Genomic DNA, 21,250 nt, shown 5'->3' with positions numbered 1-21,250 from the left:
CTAGTACTTTATATTTCGATGGAAATGATACGAATAAAATCAAATTATTTACAGTTCTTATGTAAAGACTGGTAAGTTAGATGCGGTAGTCTTGTATATGTTAGTATGTATAGACTATAGACCAGAACATATCAATGAACAAAGTACGATAAATTAATATAATCATATAGTTAACCTACCGTTTTAATATAACGCGAAGTCATTTAAATTTATGAAGTTTATATAATTATAGAAAAATACTTCTTTACACTCATGTGACTTCTTTATTCTGAACCTAATAATGAATTGTTTAAAAATGTCCAGACTCCAGTTTTCTACTACTTAGATCCAGATGTAAAGGATAATTACATAATAAAAACGTTTAACTATGTCCAACAATTCGTAATGTTAGTAATTATACTATATTGTAGACCAATATTTATTTATACACAATGTTCTCTATAAATCGCAGTCACAGAACACCACACCACGTGATTTGTAATATAAAGTTGGTCTACTGTTATATAATTGTAATGTGACCATCAAATTTACATTGTAAAAATTTTCTTATATAAGTTAATACTTTATAAATTTTAGAGTTTATTTTGTATCCTTTATTATACTAATAATAGTTTAAAAAGACGGTATAACATAATTGAATATTACTTTAATAAAAAAATGTTAAACTTTATTAAATAAAAAACAAAATACAAGTGTACACAATTTATTTATCGCCTTAAATACATAGTTTTAGTAGAAAAACGCATAAAAATCGACAAAAACCGTACAAAATTAGCTAGTACAAAAATACTGTCCACAATATCTTGTCAACACAGTCGGTTAAACAAAGCGTAAATGCGTTTCACACAATTAGTTGACGGGAGATGCTCCTAAAATATGTTTTTATCATTGGTAACTCATTTTAATTAGCTTTTTTTTCTCTATACAAAATGTACCTTCGAAATATTATGGTACTATTTATTTTCCATACCAGACTCCATTGAAATTCAATCTTTTTAAATAGCTGTTGCATTGATTAATTCTCAATTAGTTACCAATGACCAATGAGAGATCTAAATACAAACTCAATAAATATACTTTCAGTAGAAATGCAGTTCAAGAGTATTCCTATTAATCTTAAAAAAGCTAAATAAATACGTTAGTTATATTTTAAGGATAAAACTCTTTTCATTATATAAATATCAACTAAGTATTCTTAACAATTAATTTTAATGTAAGTATTTGAACAGATACAGTGAATTTCCAACACACTTGATAGTTTGAATGATCTATTTTCCATAAATATCAATAAATAGACATGGATAAAACTTAGTCTTTTTTTTCAAATAAAAAAGTAACCTAAAATTTAATTATTAAGAACACTCAGTTATAAATTAAGACATGATTTCGCATACGACGATTTACTTATAGTATATAGGGCCCCTATTTAGTAAGCATTGGGGCCCCTGGGTGAGCGAAATCCGTACCTGCTATAACCTATATGCATCTACAAACTAATTACAATATTTTGATACGTCAACAAAAAAAAAGGATTCTAATAATTATTTTCAATGTTTTGTTCGTATATCTTAATCAAGCTAAATCATAATTAATAATAAAAGATATAACATATTGAGCGGATGTAGATAAAAAAAACACCTACCTTATATTTAACCAAATGACACTTAGAAGACATACATACAAATTATTATCTGACACTGAATGACAATTTAAAATTAAGCGTTTCTACATACATATTACGTATGTTGAGATTATGTATTTAGAATAGAAAAGAGCATTAAAAATTAAGCTCGCTTATATAAAACATGAGAGATTAGTACATAATTTTCGATTGATCCAGGCAAGTTGATAAAATTAAGAAAACATTGTAAAATTCACATTACTTTTCCTTATGAAAAACCAACCTTTTGACTCTATACAAAAAAAAAGAAATTATAAAAAAATATTCCATTGCCTCTCAATTATTTAAAAAAAAATGACATAAATCATCAGATATTTGAGCGCGTGTTCAACTGAAAACTTTTGTTGAACAAAAAAACAAAACATTGCAATTAGTCTGTATAGTACCTTATCAGCTAGTTAAGCGTTAGGCACGTTCCAGATGCGCGTATTTGCGTCCTGCCCGACCGACGCGATCGTCTCGTCGTCGATCCACACCGCGCCCGTGATCTGGCTTTGCGGGTGTGCGTCTGGAAATTAATCATTGTTCATCATCATCAGCCCATATATGTTGCCCACTGCTGGGACACAGGCCTCCTATGAGGGTTCAGGTCATAATCCACCACGCTGGCCAAGTGTGGGTTGGCAGATGTCACATGTCGTCGTACTTTTGATTCTTGGACATGCCGGTTTCCTCACAATATTTATTGTTTCGAGTAAAATGGATCACGTGCAGATAAAACGAAAAATCGATTTATTTCTTAATCTTGCACGCTCACCCAGTCTCGAACACCCGACTTTCTGGTTTAAGTTCAAGGTCCTAACCACTGAACAACTACTGCTCTTAATTTAATTTCGTTTCAGTGTATCTTTTATTATTTCAAACGTGAGGAAACCGGCAACAAGGAATTGTGTGGAAAAGGTAGCATGCTACTGATTCACGCCAATATCTCGTGGGGGTGTGTTATTTCCCCAGCGCGCCCAAGCTAGCTCAATTCGTGCCGAAACGTGTTCGACTCCCACATTAAACGTACCGGTTTTCACACTATAGGATATTAATGTGGTAGTCAAGCACGCGACCCAACAACTCCATCGCCGACGATGACATAAAAGAACATTAAAACACACAGCATTCATCATCATGAATGATGATGAATGCTGTGAAAAGCAGAGCAGTTTGTGTAAAGCAGAGCAGTTCATCATCAGCAGTTGCTCATCATCAGCCCATATATGTTCCCACTGCTGGGACACGGGTCTCCCATGATCCACAGGTTCAGGCTATAATCCACCACGCTGGCCTAGGGCGTGTTGGCAGATGTCACATGTCGTCAAGTTCGACTCCCACATAAAACGTACCGGTTTTCACCCTATAGGATTGTAATGTGCTTATTAAGAACGCGACCCACCAGCTCATAAATAAATGCTCGACACCACCCACCACACGAAACATGGCGATATCCCCCCCCCCTATATAATGTATCTATATAAAAAAAACAATCCACAAACTCTTGATGGTGAGATGTTTGGCCGGCTGCGCGACGCTCCACACGATGAGCGAGGTGTCGAGCGAGCCGGACACCACGCGGCCGCCGCCCGGGCTCCACGACACGCAGTTCACGCGCGCCGTGTGGAAGCCCCACTCCTTGTTGTGGGCGAGCTGACCAAAAAAAAAACCTTTATATATAACACGCAAAGGACTCATTGGCTGTGTACCGCTCTTCCGTCATCACCCTTCCCTTCTGCCAATCCACGCGACGGCCCAAGCCGCCCTTAGCATCCTCATCCTTCCAGTCATGCGACAGCCCAAGCCGAGGCTCCTGATCCATCTTTCCAGATAAATATGATTTAAATTTATTCTACGCAAAAGTGAATAGACTCTATCTATATAGGCATGCGCTTTTATAGACTGCATCTCTACTTTCCATCAGATTGGATGCAGCCAAATGCCTGGCTATCTAATGTAAAAAAAAAATCCCATCAAGGGGGGATACCCCTGAGCGTGTCGCTACCAAGGTGAACCCTCAGTTCACCCACGCGTCCATACTAAGTAGTAGCCTTTCAGGTTAACATCCAGATACACTACAAAAAAATGATCTATGTGGATAGATGTCTGCGCATAGACGCAGCCTAAACTACTGGATCGATCGGGCTGAAATTAGGCAAGCAAATAGCCGCTATGATGTAGGCATCCAGTAAGAAAGGATGATAGATTCTCCTCCCCAAGGGCTTAATAGGGAATGAACGATTGAACCATGAAATATGCAATATCTTGTAATAAATATAGTTTAATTGTCTCACGTGCTTTTACATAGAATACTATATGTAAAGAAATTATTAAATCCTTACGATCCTAATCAGAATAATAAGATAAACTCACGATATAATCAGTCCGTTTAAAATAGGTCAAAACCGAGTCTAAAAGAGTCGCTTACATATATAAAACTACTACTAGTATACCCGGCCACGCGTTGCTGTGGCTAAGCAATAATTAAAAATCTTAAGATTATAAATTATTGGGAAAATAAATCAAAAAACAAAAACTATCCTATATCTTAAGTTGGACCAAATTTCACATAAAATGCGGAATTTCATCAAAAGCGATTGAGTTGGTTTTCCCTCCCTCATATATTACAATTTTATAATATATATTTTATAGTTATAAGCTCATATATTTTGAGTATAGGGTACTTAGAAATAGTAACAAGTATACAAGTTATGAAAAAAAGCAGTGGTGGCTCAGTGGTGAGAACCTCGGACTTCAAAATCGATAAGTCGGGGTTCGAGACCGGGCGAGCGTGCAGGAAATAAATTGATTTTTCAATTTATCTGCGCATGTGGAACATCACCACTGCTTAAAAACGGTGAAGGAAAACATCGTGAGGAAACCGGCATGTCCAAGAATTAAAAGTTCGACGACATGTGACATCTGCCAACCCGCACTTGGCCAGCGTGGTGGATTATGGCCTGAACCCTCATAGGAGGCCTGTGTCCCAGCAGTGGGAACATATATGGGCTGATGATGATGATGATACAAGTTATGATTTCTTATGTCTCCTTCTCTTTCGCCCAATAAACGTCCAACATTCAAAACGGACTCTCATTACATCACTTGCATACGGAAATCACACAAACATATAGAAGAAGCCAATAAGAGCGTGTCAACTGTTTCAGCCGACGATTATTTGAAAACGAACCTTATACTCCTCGTCGTAGAGTATCAGTTTCCTGTTCGCGTCGCACGCGACGAGATACTTGCAGTCGGGGCTGTATCTCGCGTCGCTGACGGCGCCGAGGTGCACCAACTCCGTTTTTGGTGTCAACTCGAAACCGGAAAGTGTGTAAATGTGCACCTTGCTGTCGTCACCTGTGAAAAATAGTGGTGGTGTTTGGTGTTTAATCCATCCCCGACCCGATGATTTAAATGCGAGTGTGTGTCTGTTTGTCGGTTAATCGTCTGGCGAGCGGCAGATCGATTTTCGGGCGTTTCTCACTTTTACAGAAACCGATATGGACCTAAAAAAACGGAGGTTTCGTTGAGGTTAGGATTTTTAGGATAGCTAGATTTACTAATATTTTTGTCCTTATCGGGATAATATGATTATCTTATGAAAACTGAAGTTTTATTTAGGTCCATACTACACGGTCGTCCCGGCTCCGCCCGGATAGCAAAATCCCCTTTTTATCCAAAGGGAGTACTTAATTGGGATAAAAAAGTATCCTATCACCCACGGTCAGTCTGTATAACAAATTTCATCAAATACAACATTTAGTTGTGTCAGCGTGATCAACGGACAAACATTCAAACAAACAAACTTTCACATTCATAATACTTGTGTGACTAGTAGTGATAGATTACATATTATTACTAGCATTCCCGGCTACGCGTTGCTGTGGTTGAGTAATAATTAAAAATACTAAGATTATAAATTATTGGTATAATTAATCGAAATAAAAACTATCCTATATCTTAAGTTTTTAGTGTGGGAGTCGAGCACGCTTCGGCACGAATTGGGCCAGCTAGCACCGGGGAAGTACCACACCCCCACAGAAAACCGGCGTGAAATAAAAGCATTCTATTGTGTTTCGTACGGTGAGTGGGGGAGCCGGAGGCCCATATCCTCTTCCTTACCCTTCTCAGTATTTTCCTTTATTCCTCTGATCAATCCTTTTTTAACCTTTCCAAATTTAAAGTCGGCAATCCATTTGTAGAGGCGTAAGGTTGACCTTACGCCTCTACAAATGTTCATGGGCGGTGGTATCGCTTAGCATCAGGCGACACACCTGGTGCGTTCCATAGGAGATCCCAGGATCCCTGCTATTGTGCTTTGAGTTTTGCCGCCGAGGAGGTTTTAGTGGGTAGATATAAAAAAAAAGGTGACACACCAGCTCCATTGCCGACTATGACAAAAAAAAAGTTGGACAAAATTACACATGCCAAATTTCATCAAAATCGGTTGAGTTGTTGAAGAGTTCATTGGGAACATATATCATGACACTGGATTTTTATATATTAAGATTATATTGCTCTCAATTTACCTCCAACAGCGACGTCCTTATTCTGATGGTTGATGGTGACGCACGACGGCTCGTACTTTATGGGCAAGGAGCCCCGTTTGGCCCCACCCGAGAGTATAATTAACTGGAAAATTAAATTATCATCGAGTTAAGTTGAGTTAAGTTGACGAATTTAATCTATGAATTATTTAATTACTTATAAAGTACTATTCCTTAGACGACGAAGCCGACAAACTAAAATATAATCAAAATCATAATTATAATTGATTTAATCACCTCTTTAACGGTAGCAACTATGGTTAAATCATCGTCTAACAGCTGGTCCATGGCCCGCGGTTGGGCCCCGAGCGGCACTGATTGCTCCGTGTATGAGGGTGCTTCTCCTGGAAATGAAAAATAGATAAATTGTAGTTAGAAAAAGAGAGAGAGTGAGAGAGAGACTTGGAAGGATAAATAATAACATTTGAGTAATAGATAGTGTGTAGAGAGAGTGGATCACGTTTTTATACTAGGTTAATTTAGCTCAATATTTTTATAACAAACTATTTTTATTTTTATTATTACCTTGTATAAATAAATGTATATGAAAGGTGGAAATCTTCTAAACTGAAATAAACAAAGTTTAATATATATATATATATATATATATATATATATATATATATATATATATATATATATATATATATATATTATATATATAAATAACTTGCTTTAATGATTGAATAGACTAAACCCTCTTCATTGCTTTTAAACAGAGTATACATAAGGAATGAGATTACATAATCCTGGCTAACCCTAAGATGAATTCATGAAATTACTGTTCTGTCACCGATCCTTGATAAGTGTTCAGAGTTTGAAATCTAATCAAAATCGATTCAATAGGCGTCGGTTACATACAAACATACAAACACACGGGTGAAGCTAATAATTATGTGGTAATTATTATAAACAAACCTTCCGCCTTCGGTTGTGCGAATCTCAACGAATCGTCTATGCCGCAAGTCAGTAGTGCACCATTCTTGGACAGGCGCATGCCGTTCACTTGGTTGCCGTGTCCCACGCCGGACACTTTGCCGCCCACGCCTGGGACAAACAATTAAAAAACACGTTTTTTTTTTGTCATCATCAGCAATGGAGCTGGTGGGTCGCTTGATAGTAAGCACTACACGAAAAATACAGTCGAAATCATAACCTCCCCTTTATTGAAGTTATAATAATACTGTAATATTTGAGCGTTACTAAGATACGTTACATATTATTATATTATTAGCTTATACAGAGATAATAAATAAATTACACAGATACACGATAAAAAAAATAATAATAGTTAAGACAACATAAAGTTTAGCTATCCGCGGTAGAAATAAGAATAACGAAAAAAAAAACAAACAATAAAATAGATTTTTCAATATCCAGCATCCAACCTCTGTCTATTAAAACGCACTAGAGACGCTGTCGTGGCTCGCGGTGTACTAACGCTTTCGATCCAGGGACAAGGATAGACACGAAAGAGGCAAGTTCATCCAATGTTTCTCTATGGTGTAAAAACTCACCAGAGACAACGTCCCAATGGGCCACGGCGCCATCGTGGCTAGCGGTGTACAACCGCTTCCGGTCCAGAGACAAGCACAGGCACGTGATTGGCTTGTTGTGTCCGGTGATCACGCGCAATGGCGTCTCCGGATTGTCTATGTCCAGGTAATTGATGTCGCCGGACAGAGACACGGAGAGCAGGTGCTTGCCTTGCCAGAGACAAGATACCTGAAACGGAAATCATGGTTAGCTGACCGGTTAGCTTTTTACCAATTTTCGTCCTACATAATATCTTCTTATATATGTATTTATATTCTCTTTTTGAGTACATAGCTTGAAACCTCGTTTCTGCTGGTTCTTAATAGCAAATCCTATTGGGAACTATTATTTCTAATGCATTACCTTTGTTATACATCTGTCTAACTTTTGTTACATTGACTTATCAATGAGGATTATACTCTTTTCAGGCGTCTTCAATAAAGGAAGGAAGTGCTCAGGCTTGGTTCTGTGAATTTGAAGACGCTTACAAAAAATAATTCGTAGTAGAGCTAGCAATGGGGCTGGTGGTAAGTGATCACCACCGTCTATGCATATTCGCAGAGGCAAATGGGTTGTCCAAATAATTGTAATGGAAAAAGGATAAAGACAGGATTGGTGATGTGAACAACGGAAAGTACTGAGGAAGTGGATACGGGCGTCCGAGCCCCTAATCCTTCCCCCACTCATCAAACGGAATACGGTAGTATTTAATTAGTACTGTTTGACGACTACATATCTTCTGTGAGGGTGTGGTACCTTTCCCAATACGAGCCGAAGCGAGCTAGATTCGCACATACTGTTTAACTTCTGGTAAATCCTATTTCCTCACCTGCTGGTTCTCAACAGCGGACCCCATGGGGAACAATGTGGTCCTTTGCATGGTCTCCACGTCCCATATCGCACAGGTCTTATCTCCGGAACACGAGAGCAACTGTTTGCCATCTGGAGACCAGCTGATGCCGTACACGCCGCCCTTGTGCGCTGGCGAACCGATCTGCGAAACAGAACTTATTAATCTGTACTTATACGATTGCTAATATTATAAAGGCAAAAGTATATTTGTTTGTTCCTCTTTTACGTCACAATGGAGCGAGCTAGGAGGCTAGAGAGTGATATAGATCACTTTTTACAACGTTGAAATATCTCATTCTCATAGGAATCACCTTCGACCACACGGACGGAGTCGGGGGCAAAAAAATACTAGGTTTTTGTTTTGGTAGATTTTCTTTCTGTAGTATTCAAAAGTTAGGACATGGGCTGGAATATTATATACTAAAATAAATTATAAAAGGAGTTCAATAATTTTGTGGCAATAAAATGTTAGTAATGTCCGTAGCACTTAAGTTTAGTTTATTAGTTAGGAGGGGAACAAATCGGAATATAACATGTAATTTCAGACGGGCCAGTGGAGGGTTTTTCTAAAACATTTCTCGTGATAGCGACTTCTATAGTTTAACACATAAAGAGAAACTAAAAGATATCACTTTTATTTTATAACATGGTAAGGGGGATGAGCTGAAATTAAAGTCACACTAGCAGTGACCACTTGTATATGCCTTACCTCCCCCTTGAGTTCGGACGTCTGTCCGTCGAACAGGAAGATTTTCCCATCGAAGCCCGCCGACGCGAACAGCTTTCCGTCGGGACTGTATCTCACCGCTTGAGCGAAACGCGTGTGCTCCTGTAATTAATATATAATAATCCATTAAATTAACTGTCAAGGGACTAAGAACTGATTTTGTATGTAATGGTGGATGAATGTATGACAAATAGATTCATGGAATCATTATACGAATTAGCGTTTTTGTTGTAACTGGTCAATTATTTTAAATTTAATACCACATAGAATTCTACAACAAAAACACAAAGTGGCTAGAGTATGCCTTCGATAACAGAGGAATTCGCCAATCTGAGACAAACAATATAAACCAACTGTAAATACAGAACCATCATTATCATCATCCAAGTGTACACAGCTGGAAATACCTAGGCAGGAAAAAAATATTATCAAGTAAGTAACAAATCACCTGCTTAGTGCACTTAAACTTGAAAGGTGGTCCTTCGAACACGGCGAGCGTGTTGTCCTCGGACGCGGTGACGATACGGAACGGCCGGGCCGGCCGGAAGTCCACGGAATTGATGGCTTTCGACTGCCCACTGATCTCGCCCACCGATGTGCCAGTTTCTGACATGAACACGTGACCGAATCTGCAAGATTTTTTTGAAGTTCTTTAGAATCGTTGTGTTTTCAAACCTGATGCAACGGAAAAAACAAAACGACAGGTAAGAGACACAAATACGAAAATATGTAGAATGAAGTTTCACTTCTATCGTGTGTGAATCGCACACACACCTTTTTTGTTAACATTCTCAGAGGTGGTGCTTCTGCGAATGTTTTTTACGCTTTTAAGCGGTAAGGGATGAGGGAAAAATTGACGACTGGAAAGAAGGAATAGACTGGGAAGAGTGAGGGCCTTCGGTTTCTCCCCTCACCGAACACACCACAGTAGCATGCTACTATTTAACGCTGGCCTGTCGAGGCGTGGTACTCTCCCGGTGCGAGTTAGCTCAATTCGTGCCATAGCGTGCTCAAATCCCACATTAAAATATTAAATAACTAGCTTCGCCCCGCGGTTTCATCCGCGTAAGTCCGTATCCCCTAGGAATATCGGGATAAAAAGTTGCCTATATGTTATTCCAGTTGTCCAGCTGTCTACGTACCAAATTTCATTGCAATCGGTTTAGCAGTGTTTGCGTGAAAGAGCAACAAACGCACACACATCATTACAAACTTTCGCGTTTATAATATTAGTAAGATAGGATTAGTAAGATAGTACAGAGCAAGATTACAGTCTGCGTTAGCACTTTTCACTCGAGTTACTATGTGGGTGATGCCGCGGAGTCCATTTTGTGTACTACATTTTTTTTCTGCATTAACATTCTTTACTTCCAAAGCTAAGCTCCTTTCATCATACGTACCTCTCCCTACCCTCCCCAACGACAACCATCCTCTGATTGTCGGAACTCCACGCGATATCCTTAATAGGTCCTCCGATTGGCTGGAACTCATTTTTCAATATGTGCTCCTTGTTCACTGTATCCCAAATGCGCACTTTCCCAGAAACGTCTGTAACAATTTTGATGTGATTTTAAATTGTAGTCTACCAAGTTAATAATTAGTAAGTAATTGTACCGAGGTATTTAGAGTTGTGTTTAGTATATTTTTATGTGTAAAGAACTCATAAACATCGGTTTAATATTTTCTCATCAACAGAGAGAAAATGTTATTTTTGTGGTAATGTGGGGAAACCACTAGAGTTTTATAACTGTACGTTTATTTCTAAGCAGGACATTATTCTATATTATCGCTTCTCTTCAATTCGCTATTTTAAATTATGTATTATACAATACTAGCTGTTACCCGCGGCTTTACTCGTAATCAAAGTGAAATGAACAGTTTTTCGCTATGAATATCAAAAATGTGACATAACTTCGACATAAATTCGGATCGGACTCAAAAATCACATTAAAAAACTGCTCTTGCGAAGTGAAAGAACAAAAACCGAACAGGCGAACACACTTTCGCATTTACAATATAGCGAGTATTTAATTCAAATAAACCATTGAAGTTTTCGTTACCGACAAAGCGAAGGATAATTACAAAAAAAAACAATCCACACTTTTAATCCCTAAACTCATAAACTATTCAGTTTTTTTTTCAGAATAACTTTACCCATCAGTTGTAATTCATATATGTGTGTGTGAAAATATAATTCAGACAGGAAGATCGCCAGAGCGGATAAACTAATCGCTTCCACAATCAAGTGTAATGAAAGCAACTATCCCTATCTCTAACAAACTGTATGGCTTGAATGTTTTTTGACTTATATTTAATAAATAGCTGCGCCCCGCGGTTTCACCCGCGTAAGTCCGTATCTCTTTAGAATATCGGGATGAAACGTTGCCTATATGTTATTCCAGTTATGTTAGCTGTCTACGTACCAAATTTCATTGCAATCAGTTCAGTAGTTTTTGCGTGAAAGAGCAACAAACACACACACATCCTTACAAACTTTCGCATTTATAGTATTCGTAGGAAGTATTGTAGGAAGTAAGTATTTAATAATGTACACCTTCATTACTATTTACAGGATTGAAAAATATAAACAGGAAAATTTTATCACGAGGCGGGATTCGAAACAGCGTTTTGCGCTACAAAAACCCGTTTGGCAAAAGACGTGAGTTTGAATACCGGCCCCAAAATCGATTTCTCAATTCTCCATATTTTTCACACATTTAGAAAGATTTCATATTTTTGAGTTTCGTAATAAAATTTTAATCAAAAACCGCTTAATCTATTTTATATTCATTTTCCACATAAGCTTATAAGGACCATGCGAAGTGTGACGTGTGAAATATGCTGTAACGCTCATAAACAATGAATAATGGGCTACTTTAATATAACGTCGGAAATTGAAGAAAATTATTAAGAAAATTCATGAGGCGGTACTATTTGTGTTCTTAGCCCATATAACCCATATACTAATACAGGCTATAATAATACCTATATTATGTGCACGTATTTTAATACGCTTGTCTTAGCTGCATCTGTATGTTTGTATACTTGTTTGCAACCGAGTCCTATAGATCCGAATGTGACCCACATAAAACGTAGATTTAATTTAAACTTTGTTCACTTATCAAGGATCGATATAAATACAATAATTTCATGAGTTTATTTACTTGATTATGTTGATTGGGATCGCCAGATTTAATAATTTCCTAACGCTTTTACTCTTTAAGAGCAAATGAGACAATATCTATGATTCTATCATTAAACCGTAATTTTTATATTTTACAACTATGTATATTATATTCATGTATTTATGTACTTTAAATCTACCTCCTCCTTTATATATTACTTTTTCACAGTTGGTTGCCTGGAAGAGATCACTCTTTAGTGATAAGGCCTCCCACTATGCTGGTTTAGTTTTAAGTAATTTATTTTAAGGATGCGTTATGTATGCCAGCACAATAAAATGTAATTAAATAAATAAATATTTAGTTGCTCATGCTTTTCGATATACAACTAAACCCGTACTTTATTCTGTCCTACAAAACAATATCAATTAACAATGTCCTATCTTATTACGCCATAATGTTTATAAATACAATAATTGGAACCATTGCAATCTAAACGATATAGCAATTTATCTAAAAAAATAATACGGCACGATAAAAACAATATTATTACGCGAAAATTATATCTTAGATAATGCGATTGTGATCACAATTCAATTTAATGAAGCAACATTATTTTTATAACACGCTACGGTCACGGTCAGTCGCTCACGACGGACTAAAAATAACATTGGTGTAATGAGTGAGCCGCTATCCTGGTTGCCGACGGTACTATCCATATATCGTTTAGTATGAGGATTTCTCATAGAAATTTTGATAGAATCCAAGTCCATAACATTGACTTAATATTTATAAAATCCCCAGTTACATTTGTGTTGTAGGCATAGTAACTGAGTATGGGACTAGAAACGCGCTTGTATTTCTCTTGATGAAGTTAAAAAAAATTAATCTGTGGCAGCCACCATCTTTGACCGATTTTCACTACCACAATGAAACTGTCTTTCGAGTGAACAAAAAAAAAAGTTTTACGCCAACCTACGATGCCAACCTACGATGTAGTTAATGAGAACTAACCAAAAATCATAATTCACTTCAAAAAAATTACATGTAAATTATAATAAACTGGCTATTTAGCCCGGTATTACCCGCTGTACATTTTAAGCTTTTGTCATTTGATGAAGTTACAGCTTTCCTATGGTGAAAGGTTTTTTGAAAACATTACAAACACATTTACATTCAAATCTCTTCTCTCTATAATATTAGTATAGATATCCACTCTATATATTTCACTGTTCCATTTACACTACGCCGTTCATACGTCCGGCTTAACTAAAACTCCCAAACCACGAACAAGCGATACGATGCAATTCAGATCAATTGTTTAAAATTATTTCGAACTCTATTATCAACGTGATAAAGTACCAAACCGCACCGAAATTTTATTTGGAAATGTGACATTTTTGCCATCCACCGGGTCAATGTCCTTCAAAACCATTACAGAACTTGGGGTCAAACAAGAAATATTTTTAAATAATATATTTTACACTACATACAAAAGAGCTAAAAATCTGCAAAAAAGGCAAATAATGCATCTAATTCCTTACAAGTAGGTGATCAGGTCTAAGATAAAACCGTTTATGTGTATTTTTCAATTTGGTGTGCAATATTGATTGAATCCTGCACCATCTTGAACGGCTATTGCGCTAACCACTTGACCATGTAGACGATCGGATAAGAAACTTTCACTGCTATTAAGCTGCCTTTTCGTAATAAGATATGTATTCTTGATACATATGCAAAACCGGAGCAAAAGCTATTATGAGAGAAAATTTAATTCTTTCACCTATTTGTATACTACACTTTATTCCATGTATTTAATATTATTTTTCTCGCTCAATTATAACGGTATTTATTTAATTATTTCAACCCTCATGTGGTGTTGGCAAAATATCAGCTTCAGGGTCCCATTGACTCTGACATTTATGCTGAGCCAAGACCCTTTTTAAGAACACAGTGCACATTTGTCTCCGTCCTGTTTTTTCCTCTCTATGTTAATTTTTCTTTGTTTAATTGTCTTGTTTTGTAATTGTCATGTATTTAATATGTTCTTTTAATAAACTTTAAATCTATCTATCTATCTATCCATCTAAAATAGACACTATTGGATTTCTAACCTCCATAGATGGAGGATTTTGTCTTGACTGCTATTATATTTTCTCTCTATCATTGTGAGAGTGTATTTACATTTTCCCTTGCCCCGATCTGATCTAGATATGCGCGGAAGCAACTTTCAAACACTATAACCGACAAAATGTTATAGCAATTTCAACGCTATAAAACTAAAAATTAAATACTACAAGCGACATTTTTTTTAATATAACCTTTTTTTGTTGGATGCTCGTTTATTTGTGACAAAGGCACAGAGTTTCTTTAAGTAATAGTGTCCAACTTAGCCGCTATTTTACTAAAGAACTAGCGGTCCGCCCCGGCATCGCCCGTGGTACATATATAGCCTATAACCTTCCTCAATAAATGGGCTATCTAACACTGAAAGAATTTTGCAAATCGGATCAGTAGTTCCTGAGTTCCTTAGTGCGTTCAAACAAACAAACTCTTCGGCTTTATAATATTTGACAGAGGGATAAAAACTTTACACTATATAGGAAAAAATACAATTAAAGCTTAATTATTGTGCGAGTAGCGTTGTATGCAATATACGTATAGCATATTACATACAACGCTACTCGCATGAATTCTCCGCGTGTGTAGATTAATAGTCGTTAGGAATTATATGCCAACTTCTACTGGGCGATGCTACTATGTCGAATGTTTAGTACCGCGAAAATGAGGAGGTTCCCAAGAGTTCACTCTTATGCATCCATAGAAGATCCCCAAGTTCGGATACAGAGACAAAAGGCTGGTGTATCCAAACAGACTATCATATGCATAACCAAACATATTAGGGATCCACGCTCCAGTTGGCTGCACTCCAAGCTACATCGCCTACACTCTAATGACTCTAAAACTGTTGCTAACTTTTACACGCGAATTCATATCAAATTTCGCCGCTATAATTGTATATAGCTCTCCCTGTCACGCCCGTTATGTTGTATATTTTTGTCCCTGTCGCACTTGGGAGCTACCTTTTTTATATCGATGCTTTCTCGCTCGTTAACAGTAAGCAAATTGACAATGTAACGGCGGAAGCTCTTAAACTATTGAACAAAGTCCACCTAACCGTTAAGCAGATAGATTACTTGCGAACGGCAATATAAATTTTGGTTAATTTATTTCTATAATAACTCGTTTCCATACTATTAACTACTGCACCAATAATATGTTTTCTGGAACGATCCTACACGAGATTATATTTATAAATAGTTATTTCTAAAACGCCAGAAATACATATTCCATATTAGAATTCCAAAGCTATAGATAAATACAGCTATCACTATTATAAAACAAAGTCCTCCGCTAGGTGTGTTTGTATGACTGTTCGCGAAAATCTCAAAAACTTCCGATAGCTAGATAGCGTGGTCAAGGACGGTTTTATTTTTGTACTTTTATATGTATGTTAAGTTTTCACAAAATTTACCGAAATGATTTCAAAAATTATTTCACCATTCGAAAGCTACAACTTCTCTGATTGACACAGGCTATGTATGTACCACGAGCGAAGTCGGGGCGAACAGCTAGAAAGTACCTACAATATAATTTTTCCCAAATAACGTACCAACTTCAGTCGCATAAAAATCATTAACAGTAAACTGCTAACAGAACCTACATGTGAGTAGTTTGTAGAGAATTCAATCGAAAATAACAGAACGCCAACATTACCCACGTTAACGTTAAAACATAGAATAGTCTAGAATAATTTCAACTACCATATACGTTTAGCCCCACATCAACAGCGAACACCGACTCACGTCACACATCACAATTGACAGGGTTGCCAGGGACAAATAAACAAACCTTTTTGTAAATCATTGTACTGGAGATATTTTGATAAGACAACCTTGGAACCATACGTTACTAGAAACTTCTACATACATTTCGGCCACTTTTGTATACTGAGCAATCCGCAATACCGTACGCACATTAGTAAGGGCCTGTGTCTACTTATTGCACACGGGGGAGATGTTTAAAATCTGTTCTTTGATCAATTTACTTTAGGGACTATCCCTCTTCCGTAGCCAGCTAGACTTAGAGATTTTAATAGTGTCCATATCCAATCTGGAACGATTGCGGCTTAACACTCCCATTCTTGGAGGGTCTGATGTATTTATGACCGTGTGTGGTGCTTGGGTCCCAGCAGAGTATGAGAGTAATGCAATAGAATTGTACTTGATTACGCATGTTTACGCGTCATTGGTAGCTTGGTAGAACAAAAAAACCAAACCGCTATCAAATTAGAATTAGATCCCTTTATTGTAAATCATACATCGTCATCATTAGAATTGGACAAAAATGTAATGGGACCACACGGAAAGCACCAGCTTCCCTTTAAAGACAAAAATTTCAAAATCGGTTCATCCGGTCGATAGTTCAGAGGTAACAAAGTAAAAATACAGTCGAATGAAGTACCTGCATTTTTACATCAAATCAGTTGAAAATCGAACCCTGAGCTCGTAAAATTTCTGATTCACGAGTTAACGTAACTTTATTTCCTACTAATATTATGAATGCGAAAGTTTGTAAGGGTGTGTGTGTGTTTGTTGCTCTTTCACGCAAACACTACTGAACCGATTGCAGTGAAATTTGTTACGTAGACAGCTGGACGACTGGAATAACATACAGGCAACTTTTAATCCCGATATTCCTACGGGATACGGACTTACCCGGATGAATCCGCGGGACGCAATTAGTATCTTTTAAAGTTTGAGTAAAACTTCTTGCGAAATGTTATTAAATAAGTGTTGTTATTTCGTTATTAATATTCGCCAATGACACAATTTGCTAACTCGAATTGATTTGGCAAAGTGCACTGTGTTATTTTGGTTTTAACGCTTAATCTGTAAATAATTAGAATATTTAGGTATATTGGTAATTTATAAGTGAACCCTAATTGACACTAGTATTATAAAGAGTTTGTATTTTTGTCAGGGTATAAATGCACAATAATATGATAAATTTAGAAATTAAACACTTTTTTAAACGGATTTTAAACGCGATTTATTCATGTTTCCCCGTGACCACGCTCGATGTAAAGTGTTCGAAACGTCGGGTTAATAATATAATGAATAAATCGCGTTCAAAATCCGTTTTAAAGTGTTTAATTTCTAAATATATAATACTTGCGTAAAATCAAACACAAGAAAATACTAATATGATAAATATGAAAGTGTATCCTCTCTGTTTGCCTCTAACTCATATGCACATGTTTTAGTACTATAGAATTTGACTTTGAATGGGATCGAATCTGCGCCATATTGTGACGTCATGGGTGTTGATTCAAACAATTTTTATAATTGAAGTACAGAAAGAATTTTTGTATTCAAATGTAATGTATGAGATGGTCAAAACAAAACAAACTGTAAATTTAATACAATAATGACTGTTTTTACTTGAATCGCATTGTATATGAAATTTACTATGTAAATCTCCAAATACAGGAAAATTTCATATTGGTTTATTCCAAAGGATAAAACGCAGGGTAAAGTTAGTTTAGTATTATAAAATTGCTATCATTATACTATTATCAGTGGAATGAGTCAGATAAAAATTGCCAAATATTTAGCTTGACTCATTCCACTACTTTTAAATATCAACAAAAACTGTCTTTGAACTTCTATTTTTGAATTTCATTTGTTGTATAAGTTAAAAATTAAGATTTTTTTTTATTTGAATAATTAAATAGCAACACTCATTGAATTAGACGAAACTTTTGCGTATATTTAGTATAAAACATATTTAACAAAAAGTATATAATAGCATATAAAATAGAAAACTATTTGAACTGGCAACCCTACAGCCTTGTCCCCATATTTGAAATTATTCATGAGAGAAGCCATATCAGTAGCCTCACTCCTTACTTAATGAAGTTTAACATAAGCACTAATGATTATATCATTTTCATAAACTAAAATACCACAGCAGCCTAATAAAGTAATTTTTAATGAATACCTTTATAATTATCTAGTTAATACTTATAATATCGAGATGTTATTACAGACTAAACTTTGGAAGTACCAATCATGTAAATTTATTATAAAAGAAGCTGCATTTTCCTCTCGAAAGGTTAAACTAGGCAAAGTTGGGCATGTGGAAATCTAAACAAACTAAAAAGTGTTTGAATATGTTAGTGTGGGTATGCAGGCCCATGTCCTTTTCCATACCCTTCCCAGTCCCTTCCTTTATTCCTCTTGTCAATCCTATTATAATCCCTTTCCAATTGAAAGCCAACAATCAATTTGTAGAGGCGTAAGGTCAATTGCAGACCTTATCTCTATCCAAATGTTCATGGGCGTTGGAAGCACTCACCATCAGGTGACCCACCATTTGCTCCAGGCTCCATTGCCGATGATGATATCAAAAAAAAGTTATAGTATCTACTGGATGGATTTCAAAAACTCTGAAGCTGAAGGAAGGTACTGCCCATTATTCACGTATCAGTAATCTAATTGGATACTATGAATCAATTTCGCAAATTTATAATATGCCCATTTATACTATTGTACTGATAGCTGAGAATGAGATTTGTCTTGTATAGAAAATAAGTCATCCTACTAATCGTACTAATATTATAAATGTGAAAGTTTGTATGGATGTGTGTGTGTGTTTCTTGCTCTTTCACGCAAAAACTACTGAACGGATTGCAATGATAGTTGGTACGTAGACAGCTGGACATTTGGAATAACATATAGGCAACTTTTTATCCCGATATTCCTACAGGATACAGACTTACACGGGTGAAACCACGGGGCGCAGCTAGTATGGTATATAATTGAAGTAATAATATGTAAACAAATAAACAAATAAATATTCTTCACAATCAATACACACAGTAACAAACTACAAATTATAATTTATTAAACATTAATTGTCCACAGGTGTTAATTGAGTTATCATAATTTATATAAGAGTAATACAAGTTAATTTGTCACACCAAATAAAGGTATATAAACATACACACTGGGAGATAAGATATGGCCACATTGTGACCTTTTATGGACATAGTTGAGTTAAGCTTATGACTCACACACACATACATGTTGCAAACATGATTAATAAGGACATCCACACTGATTTTATTTATATGAGTAAATATTGATTCACTTCTTGCCATCCCAACATTCCAAACAATTAAGCAATCAACTTAAAACAATGTTATTTTTGAGTTAATTAAAAATCAAACTTTTAAAGTATGATATACTTATTTTTAATGTTAATATAGATGAATTGACATAATACAAAATCGAAAAAAAATATAATAATCTGAATTTTTTTTAAATAGCCTTAGGCATTCTATTATTAATACTAAAATATAAAAATAATTGCCCTTGTACTGATTCTTTGAAATCACTGTATGGAAAAGTACCTAAACAATGATGAACTCTAAAATAATAAATAATTTACCTGTATTTTATATGTCTTATAGAAAGAGTGAAATGAAAAGCTAATGAGCATTGGCTCAATTAATTTATATTTTTAATTCAGAATTTAAGGTTATCACAGCATACCATTGAAACCTCCAACAATACTTTAATAATCAAAAAGCACTCACCACCAGAAGCAATGTAAAATCCACTCGGAGAATATTTCGCGACATTAACTTGGCAAGAATGTTCCGTATAGACATCCGCGACAGCCGGGTTTTCAATATCCCGTATTATCACAGAATTCCCATTGGTATACAAGAAGTTCTTTCCTTTTGGGTCTCCGCCAAGCACCAACGGAGTACCACGCTGGGTCCTCGGCAAAGCTGCGAGGGTATATTCTGCGGAAGATATCACTTATTCACAACCATATTCAACACATACCACCTATAATTCACATAAACCACCGCCATGCTCCGAAATCTCACACTTTTCACACTGAAACTTACTATTCGAATAAGACATTCTTATTAGATGGTCTTCTTACTATAATTATTAATACTGTACACAAATTATTATTACTTTCTTAGCTTTTTGACTTATATGGTAAAACAATATCAGCCGCTAGCACTCCATTCCCAAAGGCTAAAAATGACGTGACACACAAATGTTGCTATATAAAAGACCACAGAGTAAGTATGCAATTATTTCTTATAATATAGTGTAAATAATTCTTTTCAGTGCAAAAAAGAAAAAAGACGTAAATTTGATTTATTCAGATTATTATTTTGCATTAAATGTTTTAAAAAACGTAGTCAGGAACTGATTTTCATAAAATAAAACATAATAAAATAAGAATGATGAGAACACTTCTATCCTCATTTACACAAAAACGTAATCATCTATAATTAATGAAAATCCTAATAACTGTTATGAATAAAACTTATTGATTTTTAGTATTTTAATTAAATTTTAATCTATAACAGCGTTAACATAATTAGTCGCGCAGATTCACCATCAGATAAAATTACGGGCAATAACAAGTATTTCGATAGCTGATATGTATTCTACATAAGCAACATCATAGCAAAGTATTTTCCAAATCCATTCAGTGGATTTCGCACATAAGATGAACAAATACACATACACATACATATTTCATCCATTCGTCCTCACAATCCATTAAAAAAAAACACATCAAAATCCGTTGCCTAGTTTTAAAGATTTAAGCGTACATAGGAAGAAAGCGACTTTGTTTTATACCATGTAGTAAGGTAAGACAGTTAAAGTGAAAAATATTATTTGAACCAAAGTATTAACTCAAG

The 21,250-nt window shown here is 35.8% G+C and overlaps 1 protein-coding gene across 1 annotated transcript; it reads right to left on the bottom strand.

Annotated features, from left to right (window-relative positions):
- Positions 1–687: 687 nt before the first annotated feature.
- On the bottom strand, positions 688–20,584 carry LOC119839093 (actin-interacting protein 1). The gene is made up of 13 exons (XM_038365285.1): positions 20,435–20,584; positions 20,114–20,326; positions 10,729–10,876; positions 9,777–9,957; positions 9,311–9,430; positions 8,579–8,743; positions 7,731–7,938; positions 7,132–7,260; positions 6,451–6,557; positions 6,196–6,298; positions 4,854–5,023; positions 3,166–3,316; positions 688–2,189 (listed from the first exon to the last, which is right to left on the bottom strand). The coding sequence occupies exons 1-13, from the start codon at positions 20,448–20,450 to the stop codon at positions 2,080–2,082; spliced, it is 1,821 nt and encodes a 606-aa protein (XP_038221213.1). The 5' UTR covers positions 20,451–20,584; the 3' UTR covers positions 688–2,079.
- Between the last annotated feature and the right edge of the window lie 666 nt (positions 20,585–21,250).

Source organism: Zerene cesonia, unplaced genomic scaffold, assembly GCF_012273895.1.
Source record: "Zerene cesonia ecotype Mississippi unplaced genomic scaffold, Zerene_cesonia_1.1 Zces_u008, whole genome shotgun sequence".
Lineage (NCBI taxonomy): Eukaryota > Metazoa > Arthropoda > Insecta > Lepidoptera > Pieridae > Zerene > Zerene cesonia.
This window is presented reverse-complemented; position numbering and strand designations above follow the sequence as displayed.

What these genes read in the sequence shown, in the direction of transcription:
- LOC119839093 (XM_038365285.1), bottom strand. An exon ending in GTTGGGGAGGGTAGGGAGAG is followed by an intron (nt 9,958 to 10,728) that starts GTACGTATGATG and finishes AAAATCTTGCAG; the next exon opens with ATTCGGTCACGTGTTCATGT. An exon ending in CGTCCGAACTCAAGGGGGAG is followed by an intron (nt 8,744 to 9,310) that starts GTAAGGCATATA and finishes TCTGTTTCGCAG; the next exon opens with ATCGGTTCGCCAGCGCACAA.